The sequence below is a fragment of the Numenius arquata genome, chromosome 10, assembly GCF_964106895.1.
Source record: "Numenius arquata chromosome 10, bNumArq3.hap1.1, whole genome shotgun sequence".
In the NCBI taxonomy this organism is placed as follows: domain Eukaryota; kingdom Metazoa; phylum Chordata; class Aves; order Charadriiformes; family Scolopacidae; genus Numenius; species Numenius arquata.
In genome coordinates, this window is record NC_133585.1 from 44,290,183 (window position 1) to 44,310,279 (window position 20,097).

The 20,097-nt window shown below is 43.8% G+C and overlaps 1 protein-coding gene across 2 annotated transcripts in view; it reads left to right on the forward strand.

The window, feature by feature from the left end:
• Positions 1 to 13,030: 13,030 nt before the first annotated feature.
• The window catches only part of GABRB1 (gamma-aminobutyric acid type A receptor subunit beta1), a 132,714-nt gene continuing 125,647 nt past the window's right edge, over positions 13,031 to 20,097 (forward strand). The window contains exons 1-3 of one of the 2 annotated variants that reach the window (XM_074154388.1): positions 13,031 to 13,116; positions 13,203 to 13,294; positions 13,437 to 13,504. In XM_074154388.1, the coding sequence (XP_074010489.1) occupies positions 13,031 to 13,116; positions 13,203 to 13,294; positions 13,437 to 13,504 (246 nt within the window). The remainder of the gene's footprint in view (positions 13,117 to 13,202; positions 13,295 to 13,436; positions 13,505 to 20,097) is intronic. The other variant, XM_074154389.1, reaches the window with a different exon arrangement.

A 20,097-nucleotide genomic window follows, 5' to 3' on the forward strand; every position in this document is an offset into this window, starting at 1 on the left:
TATATATTGCTCTTACTGATTGCAATAGGATTTATGTGGATTCTTCTAGTGATTGACACATGGATGTTTAAGGAGGTAACCTGTCAGCTTCATATTTAAGGGGACCTCTACTCTACACACCGCAATGGAAATGTGTTTGTGGAAGCACTCGCTGCAGGAACCGCCACTTTGGGGCAAAAAGTGTTCTCAGCAAGAAAGTGTGAAAGAATTCCTGTGCCTCCATCTCTCATTTCTTGTCTATCCCGACTGCTTCCCCTGCACACACAGGCATATAATTGGGCATGTCACTGACCCATGTCCTGTCTGCAGCAGAGTCTAGAGGTGCAAGAGCTATCGGGGCATGTCACTGTCACCTCCTCAGTGGCAGACTGGGGAATAAAGCAGATCTCCTGATTTCTGTATCTGAAATGGGCATCCCCAGAAAATATGATTTCTTCATGTGGGGAGAATAGAGATTTTTTTAAAAGAAAGTACAAGGCTGTCTGTTTCATCGAGGTGCAGGACATGGCAGCCAGGGTTGTGGGGAGGAGTCTGGGAAGCCACTGCCTTCCCCTGTCAGGGCTTCCAAGTTGAATGCAAAATGTGCCAAAATTTTTGGTTTCCCCAAACAACAGCAGCAAGCCTTCTGCAGCTTTCAGAGGCAGCAGACAGGGTGGAGAGGGGCAGGGGGCTAAGAAAGGGGCAGCTCGCGGGGGCTGCCGAAGTTCAGAAGGAGAGGGGAGGAAGGCTAGGCATTCCCACTTGCGGTCTTCTTTGGGTTCCTGCTTCCAGGCAGAGCCTCCACACTATACTGCCTAGTTTTAAGACAGCTGCATCCCGCTGATAGCCCCTGCTCCCAGAGGGAATGAGAGAGGCACCAACAAACTGCCTCTCTGGAAGGCTTCATGTTCCCAGTCATTACACGTCTATTAATCCCAGAAGTGTATGAGCTATGGGCAGATGCCTGGGGAATGAGTTAAAGGATGCCACGGGAGCCATAGATCTGGCTCCTGACTCACACTGAAGCCATTGGCATCAGCTCTAGTGATTTCCTCCTTGGCTTCATGGTGCTTGGTTTGCCTGGGTCTCTCAAAGGCAGGAAGAGCCTTATGTTTCTTTAAAAGAGAGAGCAGGAGAGTTGCAAAGTCTGGATTGTACAATGGGGGGCAAAAACCTGAAAATTTGACCTAGGTGTTTTACAAGGTACGGCATAAAGAACCCCAAATCCTGCAGGCAGATGAGTAAAACTGAGACTTCTGAATCTCACGACCCCTGTGGGGCTGACTTCTGGTTCTCAAGCCTAGTGCTAGCAGTACTGATGAGCCTCTGTTCATGCTGCTCTTCCCTCACGTTGCGGTGCTGGAAGGCGGGTGAACCGTGCTCAGCACCACCTCTCCACTGACAATGATGTTCAGTAAAGAAGAGACACTTTGCTCTGGTTTCGTTCACTTCCTACCACTGCTCTCCTTGCTGGTGTCAAGCACACACATTAACAGGAAGACCTTCTACCTTGGAAGAGATACATCCTTTATGGTCATGACATTTTAAGAAATATTATGACTCCAGAAGGAGCAAGGCATACAGTCACCTAAAGGTGTTCTGCATCTACCTGCTTACGAGGGATATCTTGTATAGCTGTACACCAACTACAGTCAAAACCTTCCTCATAACGATAACATCTCTGTACTAAACAATCATATCAGTATTTCTGTGTTACTTAGAAAATATTCCCTTTAAAATGTTTTAGTATAAAAACAAACGGAACAATTTTTTAATGCAAATAGAGCTGCCAGACTTTTGCAGTGGCCCAGGCGTCTCTAAACAGCTGAGCAAACTGGCATTTAGAGCTGTACTCGTAAGCTCTGCTTGCAAAGGTTAAATTTGCCATTGAGGTAATACACTTAATCTACAGAAGACACACAACCAGTCTGCTCTTCATTACCATCTGGTGGTTGTTGCATGGACTGGCATTACACATCTCAAAAATTTACTGCAGGGAATTTTCACATCATCACCAGAAAGGGAAGGGCGCTGCAGCAGCAGCAGGCATCACAAGGGGGCTGGTTTTGTCTTACAGGCATCGACACAGGGGCACGAGGCCCAGAAAACACTGACAAAATGAGCAGGTGGAACAGAGAAAATTGAGAAGCATCTGGTGGTACTTCAGCATTTCATCAAGTAATTTAAGGCATACCTGAGTATCATTTGCAAGGAGCTGAGAACTGCTTGGGAAGTGTAGTGCACTGTTCCCTCCCACTGAGACCATTTTGCAAGATAAGGTGTCTTGTTAACTGCTTTTAATAACTAGTTCCCCGATCTCCTTCACTACTTACCCAGAGAGATATCTTACAAGTGGTATCCTAGCAGGGGCCCTATGTCCTCCGTGGTAAGCAAGAGGAAGATAACCCCACTCTACAGCTATATGGGGAGCTAACGATGATCCTCTCGCACAGCCCATGCTCTCCACTGCACAGTCTCATCCCCTTCCCTCCCCGTGGTTTCATCAAAGGGAAACTGTGCAGTGTAACTCAGCTGGGAAGGAACTTTTGAAAGTCACTGGTCTAATCTCCTGCTCAAAGTACAATTAGCCTCAAAGTTAGATCAGGTGGCTCTGAGGAGGTCCTCACCCTTTTCAATCTTCTTGGGAGTATTTCTAATGAAGGAAGAGTAGTCTGCTCTTCTAACAAGTAAAAGCAGTACAATCATTGTTAATGAAGTACAATACCCTTTTGCCTTTACTTAAGCATGTGGATCAACAGATAGTTGGTATAGCCTAGGAAGAAAGTATCCCAAGTAGCCAAGTCCAGTCTAAGTGTTCTGCAACTGTAGAAATATAACCTCTTGGCCAGAGTCACACAGGGTGCTAGTCTGGATACACCATGGGGTTGCTCCAGTGCAGCTGCAGCATCTCTGGTCTTACAATCTAGATTGAATTTTCAATAATAGCATGAAATGAAATAAAATCAAATCGTTATTGCAATTATAAAATTCACAAAGCATAATACACTTAGAAATAGTTTTATGGCTCAGGGTTTTTTTTACATTTAAAGAAGACGGACTCTTCAGTTCCTTTCCCAGCTCTGCCACTGGTTTCTGTGCCCTTGGATTAGTCATTTAGGCCAAGTCTTCCCAACAAGAGTAGCTAATATTAAGTGCGTAAACGTGTATGAAGGCTTTTATAAGTAAGAGTGACCCAGATCTCGTTGATGCCAAATACGCAAATCTGCATTTAAAATTTTGATCCCCAGACCTTCATGTCTGAATTTCCTGTTCTGTAAATGGTAGAGGAGACTTACATATGTTGCAGGAATATCTGAAGTATTAATTAATTCAAATGATCACAGTGGCTTAAAAATGTAAAATATAAAAATACCAAGTATTACTATCAAATAGGTCAGCATTTAACCAATCCTCATGTCCCTGTTAGTTTAGACATTTTGTCAACTTTGTGTCTCATTTTGGATATTTAATATATAATCAGCTTTCTAAATATTTCTGTGCTGGACACAGGCATCAGAGCGCATGAGATTAACACTATCTGAGAAATAAACACTCCTTAAAGCAGTACATTCTCTACATGAACAGGCCTCCACAGTCACCTCCCTGACTCCTTAGCCCACTTAGACATGAGCAATGTCTAATAATTTTCCCCACTGCGGATGGGGAAAATGAGTGGGTGGAAAACCCAGGGGACAAAAAAGAAGCTGAATATCTTACAGAGACAAATACACAATTCCAGGAGGCAGACTTCACAAGATGAATGGTTTTAACAGGATGGATGAGGTCTGTGCTAATGAGCACTCTTTCTTATCTCATGGAAAACTATCTGTGTCTTCCCTGTCTTATTACTCCAGAGCAATACACGTTCTTTTCCCTGCTGCACGGTTCAGCTCACAGCCCAAAAAGATGAAGTACAAATCTACCCTGACTTATGTCTGGTTTAGACACCAGGGTCATTTAGGTCCTGTTCCAAAACTCACTGAAGTAAACTAAAAACCTGCCACTCACCCTGGGGATTCTGGATCAGAACCAGAAAGCATTTTTCACTCTGAGCTCCTGATTTACTATGATGTTGGGTTTTTCTCTGTATTTGTAATACTTTGTTTTCTTATAGCCTCATTATTATCATTTTTAACCCTATTATACAAATGTTCTAATTCCTCAGTTCCCCATCTGACAGACAGGCAGGCAATATTTTGCATTTATCAAAGTGGGGTGGACAGGAATTTGGTCACCATTGCTGTGGTGGCCCCTCAGACTGGTCTAATACAGAGACACATTGCAGATTTTCTGAAATGAAAACCTTGACAATGTCCAGAAGCTGAAGCAAAATTTAAGCCTTAACATGCTAGGCAAAGGGAGAGAAACTCTCTGAACCAAGGAACAAGTCACTTAAGGAGACACTTGGCAAGCCAAAGGAAGACACAACAAAAAAGTTAAGAATATGAGAAGTTAATTCATGGGAAGGATCCAAAAATCATCCCTTACAGTAGGAAGAGATGAGAGGGAAGTGCTTACAAATTATAAAATTAGGTATATTCTCGATATTTCTTCTTTTGGCCTCTTCTGCCCATGAAACCTTATGAAGCCTTATTCAAGCTTATTCAAGCTCTTTCCCTTCTGTCCAGAGATGATATTGGAAAATATCTGAGGCTAACATTGTTGACATCACACAAATGCTTGCCGCTGTTCAGGGGAACACGGGGATGCTCCCCTACTCCTTATCTCACCCTTCCTGAGCATTCAAGTTCTGCTGATTGCCCTAAAAGAGGCGTCGGGACAGCTTTGCCCTCTAAGGTGGGTTTGAAGGCAGCCACAAACAATTTTGATCTTTTCCAAAATGCATGACTATTGCTCAGCCATCTCAACCATGACCATTGCAGGCCTCTTCTCAGAGCAATTATCCCTGGGAGAGCCTCTGTGCCCCTGTGCCCAGCACTGCAGTGGGGCGAGATATCAACAGGGGCTGCACAACTAGTAGCATCCCAGTTTTGTGGTCTGGGATAGGAACTTCTATCTCACGTCTTTGCCAGTTCCCTTTCTTATTGTTCTTTTTTTTTTTTCTTCCAATTCTTATCTTTGCACTTATTGTAGCCTTTATTTTAGGATTCTTTTTCAACTAGCTAAAAACAGCACAAATGACAGGGCGTAATCTATTTCTCAGTTTATGGACCACTTCCAGTGACTGCTGCCAGCCCACACGACATATATAAATCATGGATTTTAGACCTGCAACCCTGCATCAGTTAAAGAGATAAGTAAAATTATTTGTCTTACACCTCCCGGTTGGCAAAGTGACTCCCAGCTGAAGAGATTCACATGGGCTCTTTATTTCAGCAAGCAAGAAGCATCACTCATCAAATGTGCTCCTGAGACAAGAAAGGAGTGTGCAAGCAGATGTTGTGTAGGACTATTGCATTTGTTAAAATCATGCCCACTTTGTTTTCTCCCAGCGTAGGTATGACTATACACCGCGATACATATCCAATGCTGTCATTTTCATGGCTGTAAAATCTACTGCCATGATTTTTCAGAGCAATTTGCCATCAGGAAAGAAATCATAGAATCACAGAGTCATAGAATAGTTCAGGTTGAAAGGGACCCCAAAGACCATCTTGTTCGAACCTCCGCTGCCATTGGCAGGGACACCTCCCACTAGACCAGGTTGCTCATAGCCCCATCCAGCCTGGTCTTGAACACCTCCAGGGGTGGGGCCTCCACAACTTCCCTGGGCAACCTGTTCCAGTGTCTCGCCACCCTCACAATAAAGAATTTCTTCCTAAATTAGCCTATAAGTTTTCGGTCTGGCAGCTTTTACTGTTATATTTTACTGGTTTTCTAATACTCACTTTTAAAGGTGAGACGTGAAACATTTTGTAAACACATTCGTGAAATATAATGCAAAATTTCATTCTTGTCACCTTTGTCCTTGGAGGCAGCAGACAACCTTGGTATTGAGTGGAAATACGAAATGCCGACCTTTTGTGAGGTGAGTGCAATGGCAAGAGGACAGAGAATAGTTTCCATTTGCAGTGACAGTTCTTGGCTCTGTTCTGGCTTTTACTCTTTAGGGTCTTAGCACATACAAGCACAACCTCTTGAAAAGACAAGTGTAATACAATCTCAACCAAAATGTCTTGTTTATTTCCTTACTGAAGTTGGCTGTTTGAGGAGTATGCAACTTGGAGGCTGGGCCTCCAATGCACGAAGGACATTTTCAGGTAGATCTAATTTTAAAACTGGAAGCACCGGCCAATGGAAAAGGCCAGTGTTCAGCCCCAATTTTCATCCCAAATCAGACTGAATTAAAAAACCCAAAACTTTAAATGTAAAAGTAGCTTTGAGGAAAAACTAGTCAGGATCTTCAATCTCCCCAGCAGTATAGCACAGCAAGCGAGCAGGGGCTACTGGAGATAACAAAGAAATGGGAACTACAGTTTCCATGGAAGAACTTCAAACCAGAAGTAGAGGCAGACAGCAACGTCACGACCCTTTAGAGCAACAAGATCACACATACTTGAAATTAGAAGGGGAAGTTATCTCGCCTACCTCCTGTGCAGCTTCAGAGCCAAGACTTCAACTCCTGCTCTGAGCTTCACTGGCCTCAAAGATAGATCAGCTTGCTCAGGGCTTTGAAAAAAGTATCTTTTAATTTTAAGTTTCTTGAGAGTAAATAATGCAGAAATCTATCTTTTCTCAAAGAAAAGTTCATTTTGATTAAGTATTTTCTTTCTTCTTCCTGATGAAGGAACACTTTGATCAACGCGCTTACGTGAAAATATCTCCAGAAAAGTTGCTTGTGTGACTGAATTCAGCCATTCTGTCTCTTTATTGCTAGAAGCAAACAAGCAAAGCTCTTATTTACGTGACTCACGGATTCATAAGCCTAGGTAGCGAGTGCATCACATCATTGAAATGGGACAAAGAGGCACATTGCATTCTAGTGGCTCACTGTGGTAAAATACGTCTGAGTAGCACAGAGACAATACTACTTTTATTTCTCTCCTCACTACTTCTTTTTAAAGGACTTATTTAACCTGACAGTTTAAATAGGGTTTTGCAGTGAGCTGCTTCAGAAAACAATGAAAAGGCAAAGCTGGAGAAAATGAACTCCATTTATCAGAAAAATAATTTCTGGGTCATTCTAGTAACAGTGTTTCATTTCTTATACCAAAAAAATTCCCATAAAAATAAAGACAGGACCAGGCCTAAAAAACATAGAAGCAAAGGTCTCAGTCTTTCAAATATATACTCAACTTGCCACAGTATGCATCAGCCTGTTGAAATCAAAGGAGCTGCTTGCAATGGAAAGGTATATGCATGCTCAATATCCACAGGATAACACACCAGGTATTAACTCTTTCTGTCCTGCTTCAGACATCTCACCAGCACTGACAAACCTCACTTGTTAGGAATGGTATAAAAGGAAGTACCTGAAATACCTTTTAACAGGAATCATAACAATATCACACTTCATATGTCTCTGTTCTTTAAACATCTCCTTAAAACCAGCCTCTGAAGTGCTGTGTACAACTGCCTGCCTTTTTTTCAGTGGCACTGAAGACTACTGGCTACTTGTTGTCAACATGCCCACTGAGACCATTAAACCATGCAAATGCATACAGACTAATTGCTGCCTTCACCTCCTTCATGTCTGTCTCAACACTTGTTGAGTGTCTTCCTAATTTATCCTGGACAGCTTGTTCTCTGAAGCCAGGATTGTCTTTTTTGATAATCTCTATAGCATCTGGCACAAAGACCTTAGCCTTCAGCCTCTACTACTTCTATTGAGCTAGCATCCGATGGGATGAAGGACGTGGAAAGTCAGCAGAGTTGCTTCCCACAGGTAGCAAGAAGCAGGACAAAGAAAATGTACCTCCAGGGGGGTTTCTGTCATTAGGTATGCAGTGCTGGACTCAAAGCCTCGAGAGGAAGCAAATTCTGTAACGTTAAGGCTGTTGGATGAGTGGTGTAGACACAAGGCTGAGAGATCTAAAAAGGGATTTCAAATGAGTGTTACAGATCTGACATGATTAAAGACTGACTAAATTATTCTGAATATAGATATTATAGGATTGTCCTGGTTTGAGGTAAAACAGAACTGATTTTCTGTTCAGGCAGCTAAGCCTCTTCTAACTAACTGGACTCTCTGAAATTAACAGCGTATTGTCCAGACACTTCACTCCCAAAGAGATAAAACCTGATTGTTTCTAATTTATGCCAAGGAATGGTATGCAGAGAGCCTCCTGCTTATACTTATTGCTATGACAGCCAAGGTCATTTTTATTTGCCCCGTTGGAGGGTCGGAAGTGTAGAGGGGTCCCACCTGCGGGGAGGAGCAGGTCTGAGCAGTACAACGTGTGGTACTGTGCCCTTTCTGATTCCAAATGAAAATGAGCACTGCAAAAAAGATCTCTAATGAACTGAAAACATTTATGTGTCTTAGAAAAAAAGGTTGCCTCCTGAAAGTTTATGCATAATGAAGATGAAGATGAAAATGAACATGCAATTAGCCCAGGATGGTTTTATGAATCATACTTTGGAATTATATTATTTGTCTTTCCTCTAGGAAGCATTTGACATGCCTCAGAATATAAAAAAAAAAAAAAAAAGTCATGGCTACTCTGTTAGAACTAGTGGATTTCAATTGTTTTAGTTTACTATTGTTTATACATGCTTATTCAAGATGAAACTATTTCCCACCCAAAAAGTCTGCCTTCATTAACACAGCCCAGAAAACACTTTTCAAAAATCTTATTTACAAGATATACATCTATCTCATAGAACCTATAAATACTAAACCCAGTGTAGAAATGAGTGGGAAAGGAATTTCATTATCATTAGCAATGGCTTAAAGAAAAGAGATTACTGAACAACAAATATGAGCAAATAACGATAAGAAAAGACCATAAGAGCAGACACTGAAGCCACCACAGAGGTCTGTTTTTCTTTATAAGTATTGCAAACTAGTGGCAAAAGTCTCCAGATTAGGCACCAAGCAGCCCGATTTCCAAAAGTGTGAAGCAGCCCACCTGCTTATGTAGGCCTAAATTCTTAGGTGGCCCACTTAGGTGGGCCTAAATTCTGGGGCCCTCAGCAAATTCCAAGATGCCTAAAAGCCATGTTGGGGACTCATCAGGTTTCATTCAGCCTGAGAGAGTGAGCAAACCCCACTGGAGTGGATGGAAAGACACTGCTGTATTTTGAATCAGGTTAATTGACTGCAGAAGAAGATGCAGTTTGTAAGCCACACTTGTAAATCAGATCACGAGATGTCTCATCACCTGTAAAAGATTCTAGAATATGTCTGTGAACAATAGTGATGGTATCTGGGCTTTGAAAGTCAGCTGTTTTGCCACAGTCACTCATATTGGATGTCACCTGATCTTTGTAAAAGGCATTGTTAAACAGCTGCCAAAACCAAAAATTATGTCACAAGGAGTATTTTTATCAAAATTACGACAAGACTCTTCCACACTGATGGCCTGGAAAAGCATGCTGTATTTTCCTAGAAATATATTTTCTACAAAGAAAGCATAACTTCAATAGTCCTTAGACTTCAAACAAAACTACTGAGCATTTCAGTTGCTAACATGCGGGAGAGTGGAAGTCCTGCTGTTAATAATTTCTCTTTCTCAGTCTTGGACGCAATGGAAGACAGGTCCCAGTCATGTTCCCATCATCCACCCCACAGGGCAAAAAGGATTCTTCTCACCACCCCTGCTGTGGCAGTGCAGCTCCTCCTTCGTGCGGTTATTAAAATTACCATATAAACCTTTTTGTTCCCAAGCCCCAACTACTGAGGGATCTTTTCAGTACTGTCTCCACACAGCGGGATATTTGCAGCTGCTTCAAGATCCCAATTTAGAGCCCAGATGTCTCCAGTGATCAAGCTGAACAAAATGGAGTTGAATTTCCATAGAGTGCCACCTTTGGGAAACAGTCAATGGCACGGCAGTCTTCTTTTTGGGATGCTCAGTGGAGGAAGCTCGACGCTGGTCTGCAGAAGCCAGGACAGCTCAGCCAGGAGAGCTCTCAGAGGAACTGGCTTGCCAAGGAGAACATCCTAATCCCTAGAAGTACACTTGGGCTGAGGCATCCCTAAGGGCAGGAGACCTGCAGCGCAGGCTTAGCCCACGCCTTTTCCAACCAGATGAAAACCTCCAGAAATGGCCCTAAAGCATTTCAACCACCAGTGGGCACTCAGTCTGGGGACTGGACTACAGCTAGTCCTGACTAAAGCTGCTCTGAAATGTACAGAAAATGAAGAATTCATACAGAATAAACCCCTGCACTTATGCCTTAGAACAGATTTTGGCAAGCCAGAGAGAGCAGTGGTCTCACTTTCATATAGGCATATCTGACTTTCACATGGCTTATGAAAAAGCTAGAATTATCTAGAGGATATAATCCTGCACACCATGGGACTCTAAAGGGGATTTACCCTCTAAAGGGGTAAAATGGGACTCTATAGTCCCATGAAAAATCCTAATCCAGTGTTTCAGAGGAAACAGGTGACTTTATTACGGCCATGTTTGATACAACTCCGTACAAAAAGATACCTTTTTGTAGACTTCTGTGAGTAAGTTTTTTTTAAAAGTGCTATACCCAAGCAACACCAATTATAATTGAACACTACTAAACTAAAATATATTAATCATAACTAGTATATTTTAATAACTCTTTCCAAATAGCAATGCTAAAGTACTATTGAGTTGAGCTGGGATATCACATTTTCAGAAAGGATGGATAAGGAAAGATAAGAGGAAGATAAAGATATGTTCAGTGTATAAGTCCTCAAAGCCAAATGAAAATATTTATTATACTGTAACAAACTACTAATAAAACAAGAATTTTCATAAACTTGTCAAGTTTACAAGAAGTAGCTGTGAGGGTGAGAGGCTCTTGTAATCTCTCAGGAAGCGTGTTGTGCTCCAAGAGTGACAGATTTGCACAGAAATATACATAGTTAAAACATTCAAAACTATCATTGTGATTTGTGTCACAAACCATTATTTCAATATTCCTGAATTTTTCAAATATTGTGTCATATTTCAACCACAAAAGCATCACCGAAAGCCTGGCTTTTCTCAGAAATAAGCCTGCACGACACAGTAGAAACCTCAAAAACATGAAATATGTATCCCAAGGTCACGGCACGCAGGCTTGTACAGTGCACAGATAAGGGGGCTGAATTTGAAAGGGATAAATGTTATCTCCGCTGAGCCACTGTGCAGGGAAATAGAGCGGCACCAGCCAAGTCATGCATTGTCCACAGGGCCCCGATTAGTCAGTGTGTAATACCGCTCCTAAGAGGTCAGGCCACATTACAGCATCAATTCATAGAGTCTTTTTTAAAAAAAAAAAATCCCCTTCTAAACACAAGATCAATTACTTTTGGTCTACAACTAACAATGCAGAATGGAGAGCTGGGCAAGGAAGAACCTCATGAGGTTCAACAGGGAAAAGTGTAAGGTGCTACACCTGGGCAAGGAGAATGTCAGGCACCAATACAGGTTAGGCGTGGACCTGCTGGAGCCAAGCTCCGAAGAGAAAGATCTGGGAGTCCTGGTAGACAGCAAAATGACAATGAGCAAGCAGTGTGCTCTTGTGGCCAGGAAGGCCAACGGAATCCTGGGCTGCATAGGGAAGAGTGTGGCTAGTAGGTCGAGGCAAGTCATTCTCCCCCTCTACTCTGCACTGGTGAGGCCACAACTGGAGTATTGCATCCAGTTCTGGGCTCCCCAATTCAAGAGGGATAGGGAACTACTGGAAAGAGTCCAGTGAAGGGCAACAAAGATGATTAAGGGATTGGAGCATCTCCCTTATGAAGAAAGGCTAAGAGAGCTGGGACTCTTTAGTCTGGAGAAGAGAAGGCTGAGGGGAGACCTTATCAATGCCTTTAAGTATCTCAAGGGTGGGTTGAAGGAGGAAGGAGCCAGACTCTTTTCAGTGGTTCCCAGTGACAGGACGAGGGGCAACGGGCACAAGTTGGAACATAAGAGGTTCCACTCGAATATGAGAAAGAATTTCTTCACGGTGAGGGTGACAGAGCCCTGGAACAGGCTGCCCAGGGAGGTTGTGGAGTCCCCTTCTTTGGAGATTTTCAAGACCCGCCTGGATGCAGTCCTGAGTAGCATTCTCTAAGCAATCCTGCTTCAGCAGGGGAGTTGGACTAGATGATCTATACGGTCCCTTCCAACTCTAAAAAAAATTCAGTGAAATTCAGTGAAATTTAGAATCATAGAATCGTCTAGGTTGGAAGGGACCTTTCAGATCATCGAGTCCAGACATCAACCCAGCAGTATCAAGTCCATCACCAAACCACGTCCCTCAGCACCACGTCTACCTGCCTTTTAAGTACCTCCAGGGCTGGTGATTCCACCGCTTCCCTCAGCAGCCTGTTCCAATGTTTGATAACTCAATCGATAGTGTGTTGTGGTCTCCTGCGTTACGCCACAGCGGGGAGGCCTGTGGGGCAGCTCCAGCGACAAACCCGCCCAAGAAGCAGCACGATAGATGGAGGCGAAGAGCAGTCTCAAGCCTCCGCAGCTGGCCAAAGTACTATTTGCACCAAAACGTGCCATTTCTTTCGGATTTGCCAACTCCCTTTTACGTCATCGCGAACATCTGAGCCTGTCAGTGTGAATTTTCACACAGAAGTGACGTCAACCATTATTTATTGTCTCCTAAGGAGAAGTTCGCACCGCAGCGGGCACACCCGGCCACAGCGGCCCCTCACGGCAGCCCGGGGGGCTCTGGGTCCCGCTCTGCCCATCCGGCCCCTTGGCCCCGCCGCCGGCACCTGTTGCCGCACCACCTCCCTCAGCCCCTCGGCGGCGGGCGGGGTCCGGTCCCACCCGTCCCGATCCGGTCGGGTCGGGTCCGCCTCAGAGGGGCCGCGGCGGGCAGAAGTGCTCCCCCGGGGGGCCGCGGCGCCCCGCTCGGCGCATGCGTGGCGCTGTGAGGGGAGTCGTGGCTCCGCTCCGCACCAAGTTGCAGTCCGCCGCTCTTCCCCGGCCAGGCGGGCGGCGGCGCGGCCGGGGCCGGCATGGGGCGGGCGGCGGCGGGCGGGCGGGACGGCCCGCGGGCCCTGTCGCTGCCGCTGGTGCTGGCCGTGGCGTGCGCGGCGCGCAGGTGAGCGCCGCCGGGCCGCGGAGGGGCCGCGGGGCCGCCTCCCTTAACCCGCCTCCTTTACACCCGCCTGTGCTCCTTTCCCGCAGCGCCGACGGGCCCAGCAACATGTCCTACGTGAAGGAGACGGTGGACAGGCTGCTGCAGGGCTACGACATCCGCCTCCGGCCCGACTTCGGAGGTGAGGCGCCCGGTCTCCCCCGACCCGCGTCCCGGTTCCCCCCGACCCGCGTCCCGGTTCCCCCCGACCCGCGTCCCGGTCCCCCCATCCCACCCCCGGTCGCCTCCCGCCGTCTAACGCCGGCTGCCGCTCCCCCCCGCAGGTCCACCGGTGGATGTGGGCATGCGGATAGAGATCGCCAGCATCGACGTGGTCTCGGAAGTCAACATGGTGAGTGAGCCCAGGGCATGGCCGGGCCGGAGGGCGCTGCCGCCGGCTCCCCGCCGACCCCGGTTGTCCCCCGGCGCCGCACCGCGGAGCTCCGCGCCACCCCCGCCGAGAGCTCGGTCCGGCCGGCGGCACAAGCCCCGCGGGGTCCGGCTGTGTGTGTGTCACCTGCCCGGCCGCAGTGGGGGCTGCCTGCCGAGCGACAGCGAGCGCTACGAGATAGCCAAGCACATGGCGGTTGCTAGGAAAAGTTATTTGCCGCCTTGAGAGAAGGCTCAATGGGCGCCCCAGGGGTGCTCCCTGCCTCCACCGAAATACCTGCTGCAGGTTTGAGGTTCTGGGTTCTGCTGGCACTGGTTTGATCCTTTGCATAGTCAACAGCTGTCTTCAGAAATGTTGGAGTTTCCTGAGCTGTTTTCGAGCTGGGCAGATGTGCGTTTTTTCACATTAAATGATTTAAAGAGTTAGACACATCACTTTGCAAGCTCGGGCAGTTGAGTAAAATGTGCAAAAAGAAAATGGAGTGTCTAGAAAACGCTCTCTTTCCTGTAGAAGAAAAAAAACACACCCAACCTTGCAGATTATAAGGACGTTCTCTACCCAGCTATCAAAATCAGAAAAGTCTCCTAGCTACAGGTGTGAAACATACTGCATTTGATTTCAGTTCTGCTGCTGGAAGGAATGCTAATAGACATGCAGGCTTAAAGAGTAAAAATGTATAGTGCTTACCTCATTCGACAGCCTTTTCCCAGTAGAAAATGAAAAATCAGTTACAAGTTTGAACATCTTACAAAATCGTGTTGGATTAGTATGCGCTGTGGGCATTTTGCTCTCACTCTCTTTTCTTATGTTTGGTTTGATATGGAAATCTAAGATGCTTTCTTTCCATAAGAAAAAGCCTATTTAGTTAAAAGAAGCTAGAAACCTTGCATTTTGATCCCGATGAGCAGTTTATTTCACTCAAAAAAAGGTCATATTTGCCTGTCCAAAGTAATTTACCCAAGAGTGGGAATTTTTTTTCCTTGGTATATTAGTTAATAGTTGTCATTTAAAACAATCTATTCAGAGATTGTTTTCATTTTCATATTTAGTTTTTTCTGTTGTTTGTTATATATACACAGTTCCTGTTTGTCTGTAATGTTGCATTTGTTTATGAATACACTTGGTAGAATGGGGAGGAAAGGAGATTTGTCACATCATGTATAGCATACCAGGTTCTGGGGAATGCTAATACCACACAAAGACAACATTTTGCATGTTTCTGCTCCTGGAGTTCCTGTTGGTATATTGCACTTTCAGGGAGGAACATGGTAGGACTGTGTGGATGAGGCAGAGAAAACAGAACACAGACCTTATCAAAATAGTCAAAGAACAGATCCATTCCAACTCCAGACTCTTTCTACCACTTTGTAATGTGATTGCTGCTTGTACAAAGCAGTACGCCCTGGGAAAGCCAGACACAGCAAAGGCCGTCATCAAAATACATGCTCTGAAAGGTCCAGTATTTATCTTGCAAAGACTCAGCACCTGAAATACTGTTAGTTTGGAGGGGAGTGGGTGTGATGGTTTCCAGGCGCAATGTCACCGGGCATTAATTGCATTGCCCCAGCTCACATCATTTCTGCTTAGCTGTAGTGGATCCAGCACGCAGCTTCTTCTTCCATCCCAGCCCTCGCATAGCCCCTGCGAAACTGTAATTTGAACTTTCTGGGTTTTAATTAAGGAAAGCTGCATGCTAGATGGATTCTTTGACTAATCTCCATGTGCTTCGGGGGCAGCTCAACTAAGACTGGTCAAAGAAGCATGACGATGTTTTCATTTCCTAAAATGCCACGTCTTGCACTGGAAGGAAGCAGCCATTCCCAGGTATAGTCAGTAACCCATTCTTTAAGGCAAAATATGGAAAAAACAGTCTCCATTCTGAATCAATGTCTACGTACCCATGTCTAGAGTGTTCTTTGTTGCAAGGTCTTTATTGTGTTGCTAGAGACCGTTACTACGTAGTCTTTTGGACAGTGGTCAATAACATCCATCGCTGCAGAAATGGGGGGCTTGATATCAGCTGAAGAAAAATTTTTCTACCTAGTAAAAGAATGCTTTATTCTAGTGCTTCTGAGAATCGCAGCCGTGAAATGCTTAACGTTGCAGTAACTTGTGAATCATTCACCTTCTCTCCTTTCCTTTTAAACTGTTGTCTTCTAGATTATTTTTTTCTTTGTTTAGAAACAGCTACAATTCTATGGCTTCAGAGCCAGAAGTGTCTACCAGAAGACGCCAGTCTATAGCTTCTGTTGTCTATAGGGCAGTTTTGTTGCTGAAGGAAACTAGTAACATGAGCAGAGAGAGCAACGTCCTCATCGTGTGAGCTCCTCCTGGCAAGAGAGTCTGGTTGGACTCCACCAGAACTGTGTTCAATCAGTCTCACCCTAGCAGTAACGGAGGGAGTTGTCTCAACCCTTGGCTCTCCTCAGGCACCGGAAACCTTACTTCTAGAATGACAGAGGCAGCTTTTCCAACTCCTGGTACCTGCAGGCAGGGTTAAATTTTCTATTCCATCCTCAGTGCTTAAATAAGAGTAAGGATTTTAAAAAAAAAAATAAATCTCTAGGCTCTGAAGGAGGTGTAGCCCTTTGGTGTGTTAGCTGAGAATTTGTCATGGCTGTGGGCTGCCTGCCAACTCAACAGGCTGATCCATATGTCCAAGTAAATCTAGTCCTCAGGTAAAAAGTTGAAGTATAGACAACAGAACTATTGTGAATTCTGTGAATACTATGAGTAATAGTTGTCTGCTCAAGCAGCTTGCCTAGTTGTAGTGGCTTCCTCAAATATACTGAACTATTGTGAAGTACTTTACTCAATTAATTGAGACTTGCAAAGCCTTGAAGTCAACCTTTCGGTTATTTCCCCTGAGTACTCAGTCCTCATCTGTTCAGCTCTTTAAATTGCATTGTTTTATAGCTGCTTGGTAGTTCAATAATACTGTAGTGAGGTGCCATAGCAACTTTTACAGAAGGATTAATTGAAGTACTCATTCTCATGACTCTCCCATTTGGCATCAGATATGTTGTCATATATTGATTTTTGCAGGTAATAAGCTGAAGAGCTTGTCATGCATCAAACAAGAAGGAGAAGTAGAATGTAAAAGTCCTAATGATCATTGCCTGGTTCTAACCATACTTTCTCCCTGATATACAATGATATAATTTTTAATGCATTTCCATCAAGTTTTCACATCCCTACTACGGTAACTGCAAACATTCCCTTCCAAAGGTACAAGGTGACCCTTTGTTTTGTCTCAGTTAATGACTTCAGCTAACTGTCATCCACGACAGAGTTCCTGTAGAAGTGTATCAGACGTTTACATGAATATAAAGAGTTCATTAAGAACCATGCACAAACCTTTGTAATAGGGAAGAGGTAGCAGTATCTGTTCTAAAGTTTTGAAAACCAGTGCACATGATAAAGAAACTTTTTTATAAAGCAGTTAAAAGAGAGACCAAAAAGAAAGGAAAAAAAGCCTGTTATTTTATATTGGCAACACTGCTCCTGCCCTGCCGTAGTGTTTTTATGCTGATGATGATTTGATTTGTGTGATAGCAGATTAAAGGTTTTGTGTTCCAGCAAAAAGTGGGTAAAGAAACCATGGAAAGAACATTTCATCATTATTTGTCAGGGGAAGTGTAATTCTTTTGCTTCTCTACATCTGAAATCACTTTTATTCAAGGCTCTTAAATTTATTTGGTCTCACAAACAAGCCACAAATCTTGCAGAGAATCAAGTTCTCACCTGTTGCCTACTGCTTAAAAGTCACAACCTGGTTGTCATGATTTCTCTTTAAGTAGTCTGTCTTTTATGCTGTCAACATTGCAACCTGTTGAAAAACATCTTTTTTGCCCCAGAAATAACTTAATGTAGCTTAAACCACTCCTTTTGTCAGTTTGTGAAAACTGATAATTAAATAAGCCAGCTACATGGGTTTTTTTGATTTATTTTTTTTTTTCATCCACCACCCTATCATATTCCATCTCAATCCTTCTTACACATAAGAAATTAGACATAGAGATAGCCAATATCTTCTGGTACATTTTTGACACCATGGCTATGCTGAATGATGAAGTTGTGCGTTTATGGCACTGAGTAGACCTGGATGTCATGTTTGATCCCTCACTCTGTCATGACTGCAGGTTATCATTAGTTTGGAGAATGAAGTGTCTCCCACAGTACTTGAAGTTCTACTACCCATGTTGTCAGACATCCTTTTCTACTACACTTATTTAGCTTTCCCTGAAAGCAATATAGTATTTATCTTTTTTTTTTCTTGCTTTGGGGCTGCTCCCAGGTTTACTGCTGAAACACTAGCTTACATTAGAAATTAAATCCAAGAGAAATGCATTTTCTGATGTACCAGAAGTTTACAGATGTATTACTTTAGAGGCTTATAAACAGTTCTCTGTCTGAAGGCTCAACTGTATTAGTTCAGAGCATCTTTGTTGAGTTTGGGTAGTGAACAGTTCTGCAAGTGTGGAAAAGTGAAGAACAAACTTGTGTTCCTCTGCGCCATGTGATCTCTAGAAAGAATCTTCTTGTTCTTCTGAGTGCACCTTTCTGGGATACTTCATGCTTTTTCTGTTTGAATGCTCACAGAGTCATTTCCCACATAACATTGTGGATGTATTTTACTTATTTTGAGATCTGCACAGGTTTGCTGTGTTTGCTGTTTATCACCAGTCTAACTGCTCAATTTCCTTCAAAAAATTTCAGAAATCAGCAGAATATGTTCCCAGACAGTCAGAACATCAGAACCAAGCCAAATGAAGAAGTGGTCTTTGTCTGAGCAAATATCACTCTGCAGGTTGAAACAGAGGATTGGATTTCTGTTCAGTTGTAGAAACAGCAGGAAAGAAGGACATCTGCGTCCAGAGCTGCATGAACAGGAGCACAGCCAGTAGGTTGAGGGACTGGATTATGTCTACTTGGGACGTGCTAGGACCCCATCTAGGTATTGCATCCAGTTTTGGGTTTCTCCCCCAGCTAATACAGGGTATTAAACAGAAGCAAGTTCAGTGGAGAGCCACCAAGCTGACCATAGCTGGAGCACTTGCTCTGTGAGGAGAGGCTCTGGGACCAGGGCTTGTTCAGCCTCTTTCCATGGAGTCAGGCTCTTCACAGAGGAACATGGTGGGAGGACAAGAGAGGACAAGCATGAAGGGAAACAAAAGAGATTCAGATTAGAGGTAAGGAAAAGGGTTTTACCTTTTGAGGAGGGAAGCAGGGTGCCCAGGGAGGTTAGGTTGTACAGTCACCATCCTTGGTGGTCTGCAGGACCTGGAGACCTGGATCAAACCGTGAGCAACCTGGTGTGACTTCATAGCTGAATTATTCTTCTTTATAAAATAATAATTGGTTAACACATTCAGGTGGCAGAACTCCTCTTAACATTAATAAACATTCACTGATAGTCAGCTGTACCTGATTTCAACAATTCTAGGATGATCACACAATACGAACTTGACAAAATACATATATACTTACAAGTTTTCACATTTGCCTATAAATCCAAGGCAAGGATACAGGTTTCTCTGGGGTCTAGAAGAACAGAAGGGCTTCCCCTTACTTTAGGGCTGACATCAGCCCAGATGGCTGTGGCATCCTACTACTGGTAGGCGTTTAGTCAAGAGAAGCTCAATCTGTGGATTTAAACACTCAGGCTGGGTAAGGCTTAGAGCCAAGGCACTGAAAGTTTGCCCATTAATCCTGGCAGGCCAGTGCTCTTGTGTTGGTCCCCAATTTAGGGAATGGTAGAGGGACTTTGATGTATGGTTATGATGCAGGTTATCTTAAGGCACTTTTTGCAGGCTGAGGGAGGCTAAAGGTATGATTATAGACATAGCCACAGTTTCACACATCATCTTATCCCTTTTCCCCATCTGGATTAAGTATCTGAGAGTTTAGCATGATGGGTGTTGTGAATCTTGAAAACAAATGCTACACTATGGAACCAAATCAGCATTATGAACCCATCTCCATTGCTTTTTGCATCAGAGCAGCTAGGTCTCATTTTTTGATCTGAAGTCTGGTTGCTGGAGAATTAAAAAGTCAAACTCCTTCAGCTTAGCCAGTGGAGCAACAGAAGTGACCAGCCACAATGATGATAAATGCAGATCCTTGGTCTAAATACATTTGCCTGAAGATCTTCATACAGATTAAACTGGTTTTTAAAAAATGACCTGAAGTCCAATAATTATTAATGAAAATTTGCTTAGCTGTAGTCAAAAGAAGAGAGGAGAAGTACTTCTCTGTTGTATAGCAACTCTCTTGAAGAGCAGGAATGACATGCAAAAGCACTTGAAATAAATATTAATAAGAATTTTCAGCAACTGATTTTATTTTGTTCCAGCAAATATGAAAAAACTAATCAAGTAATAATACATAAAGGTCAGATCATTTCATCACTGTCTATTCCAAACAGGAGTAATTATATTAAAGAGTGAAACATGGTATGAATGTAGAAATAGGGAGCTTAAGGTTAAACAGCTGGGTCAACATTATTGAATGTTTTGTTGGGTTATTTTTCATTCAACTGCATGAATAAGCGG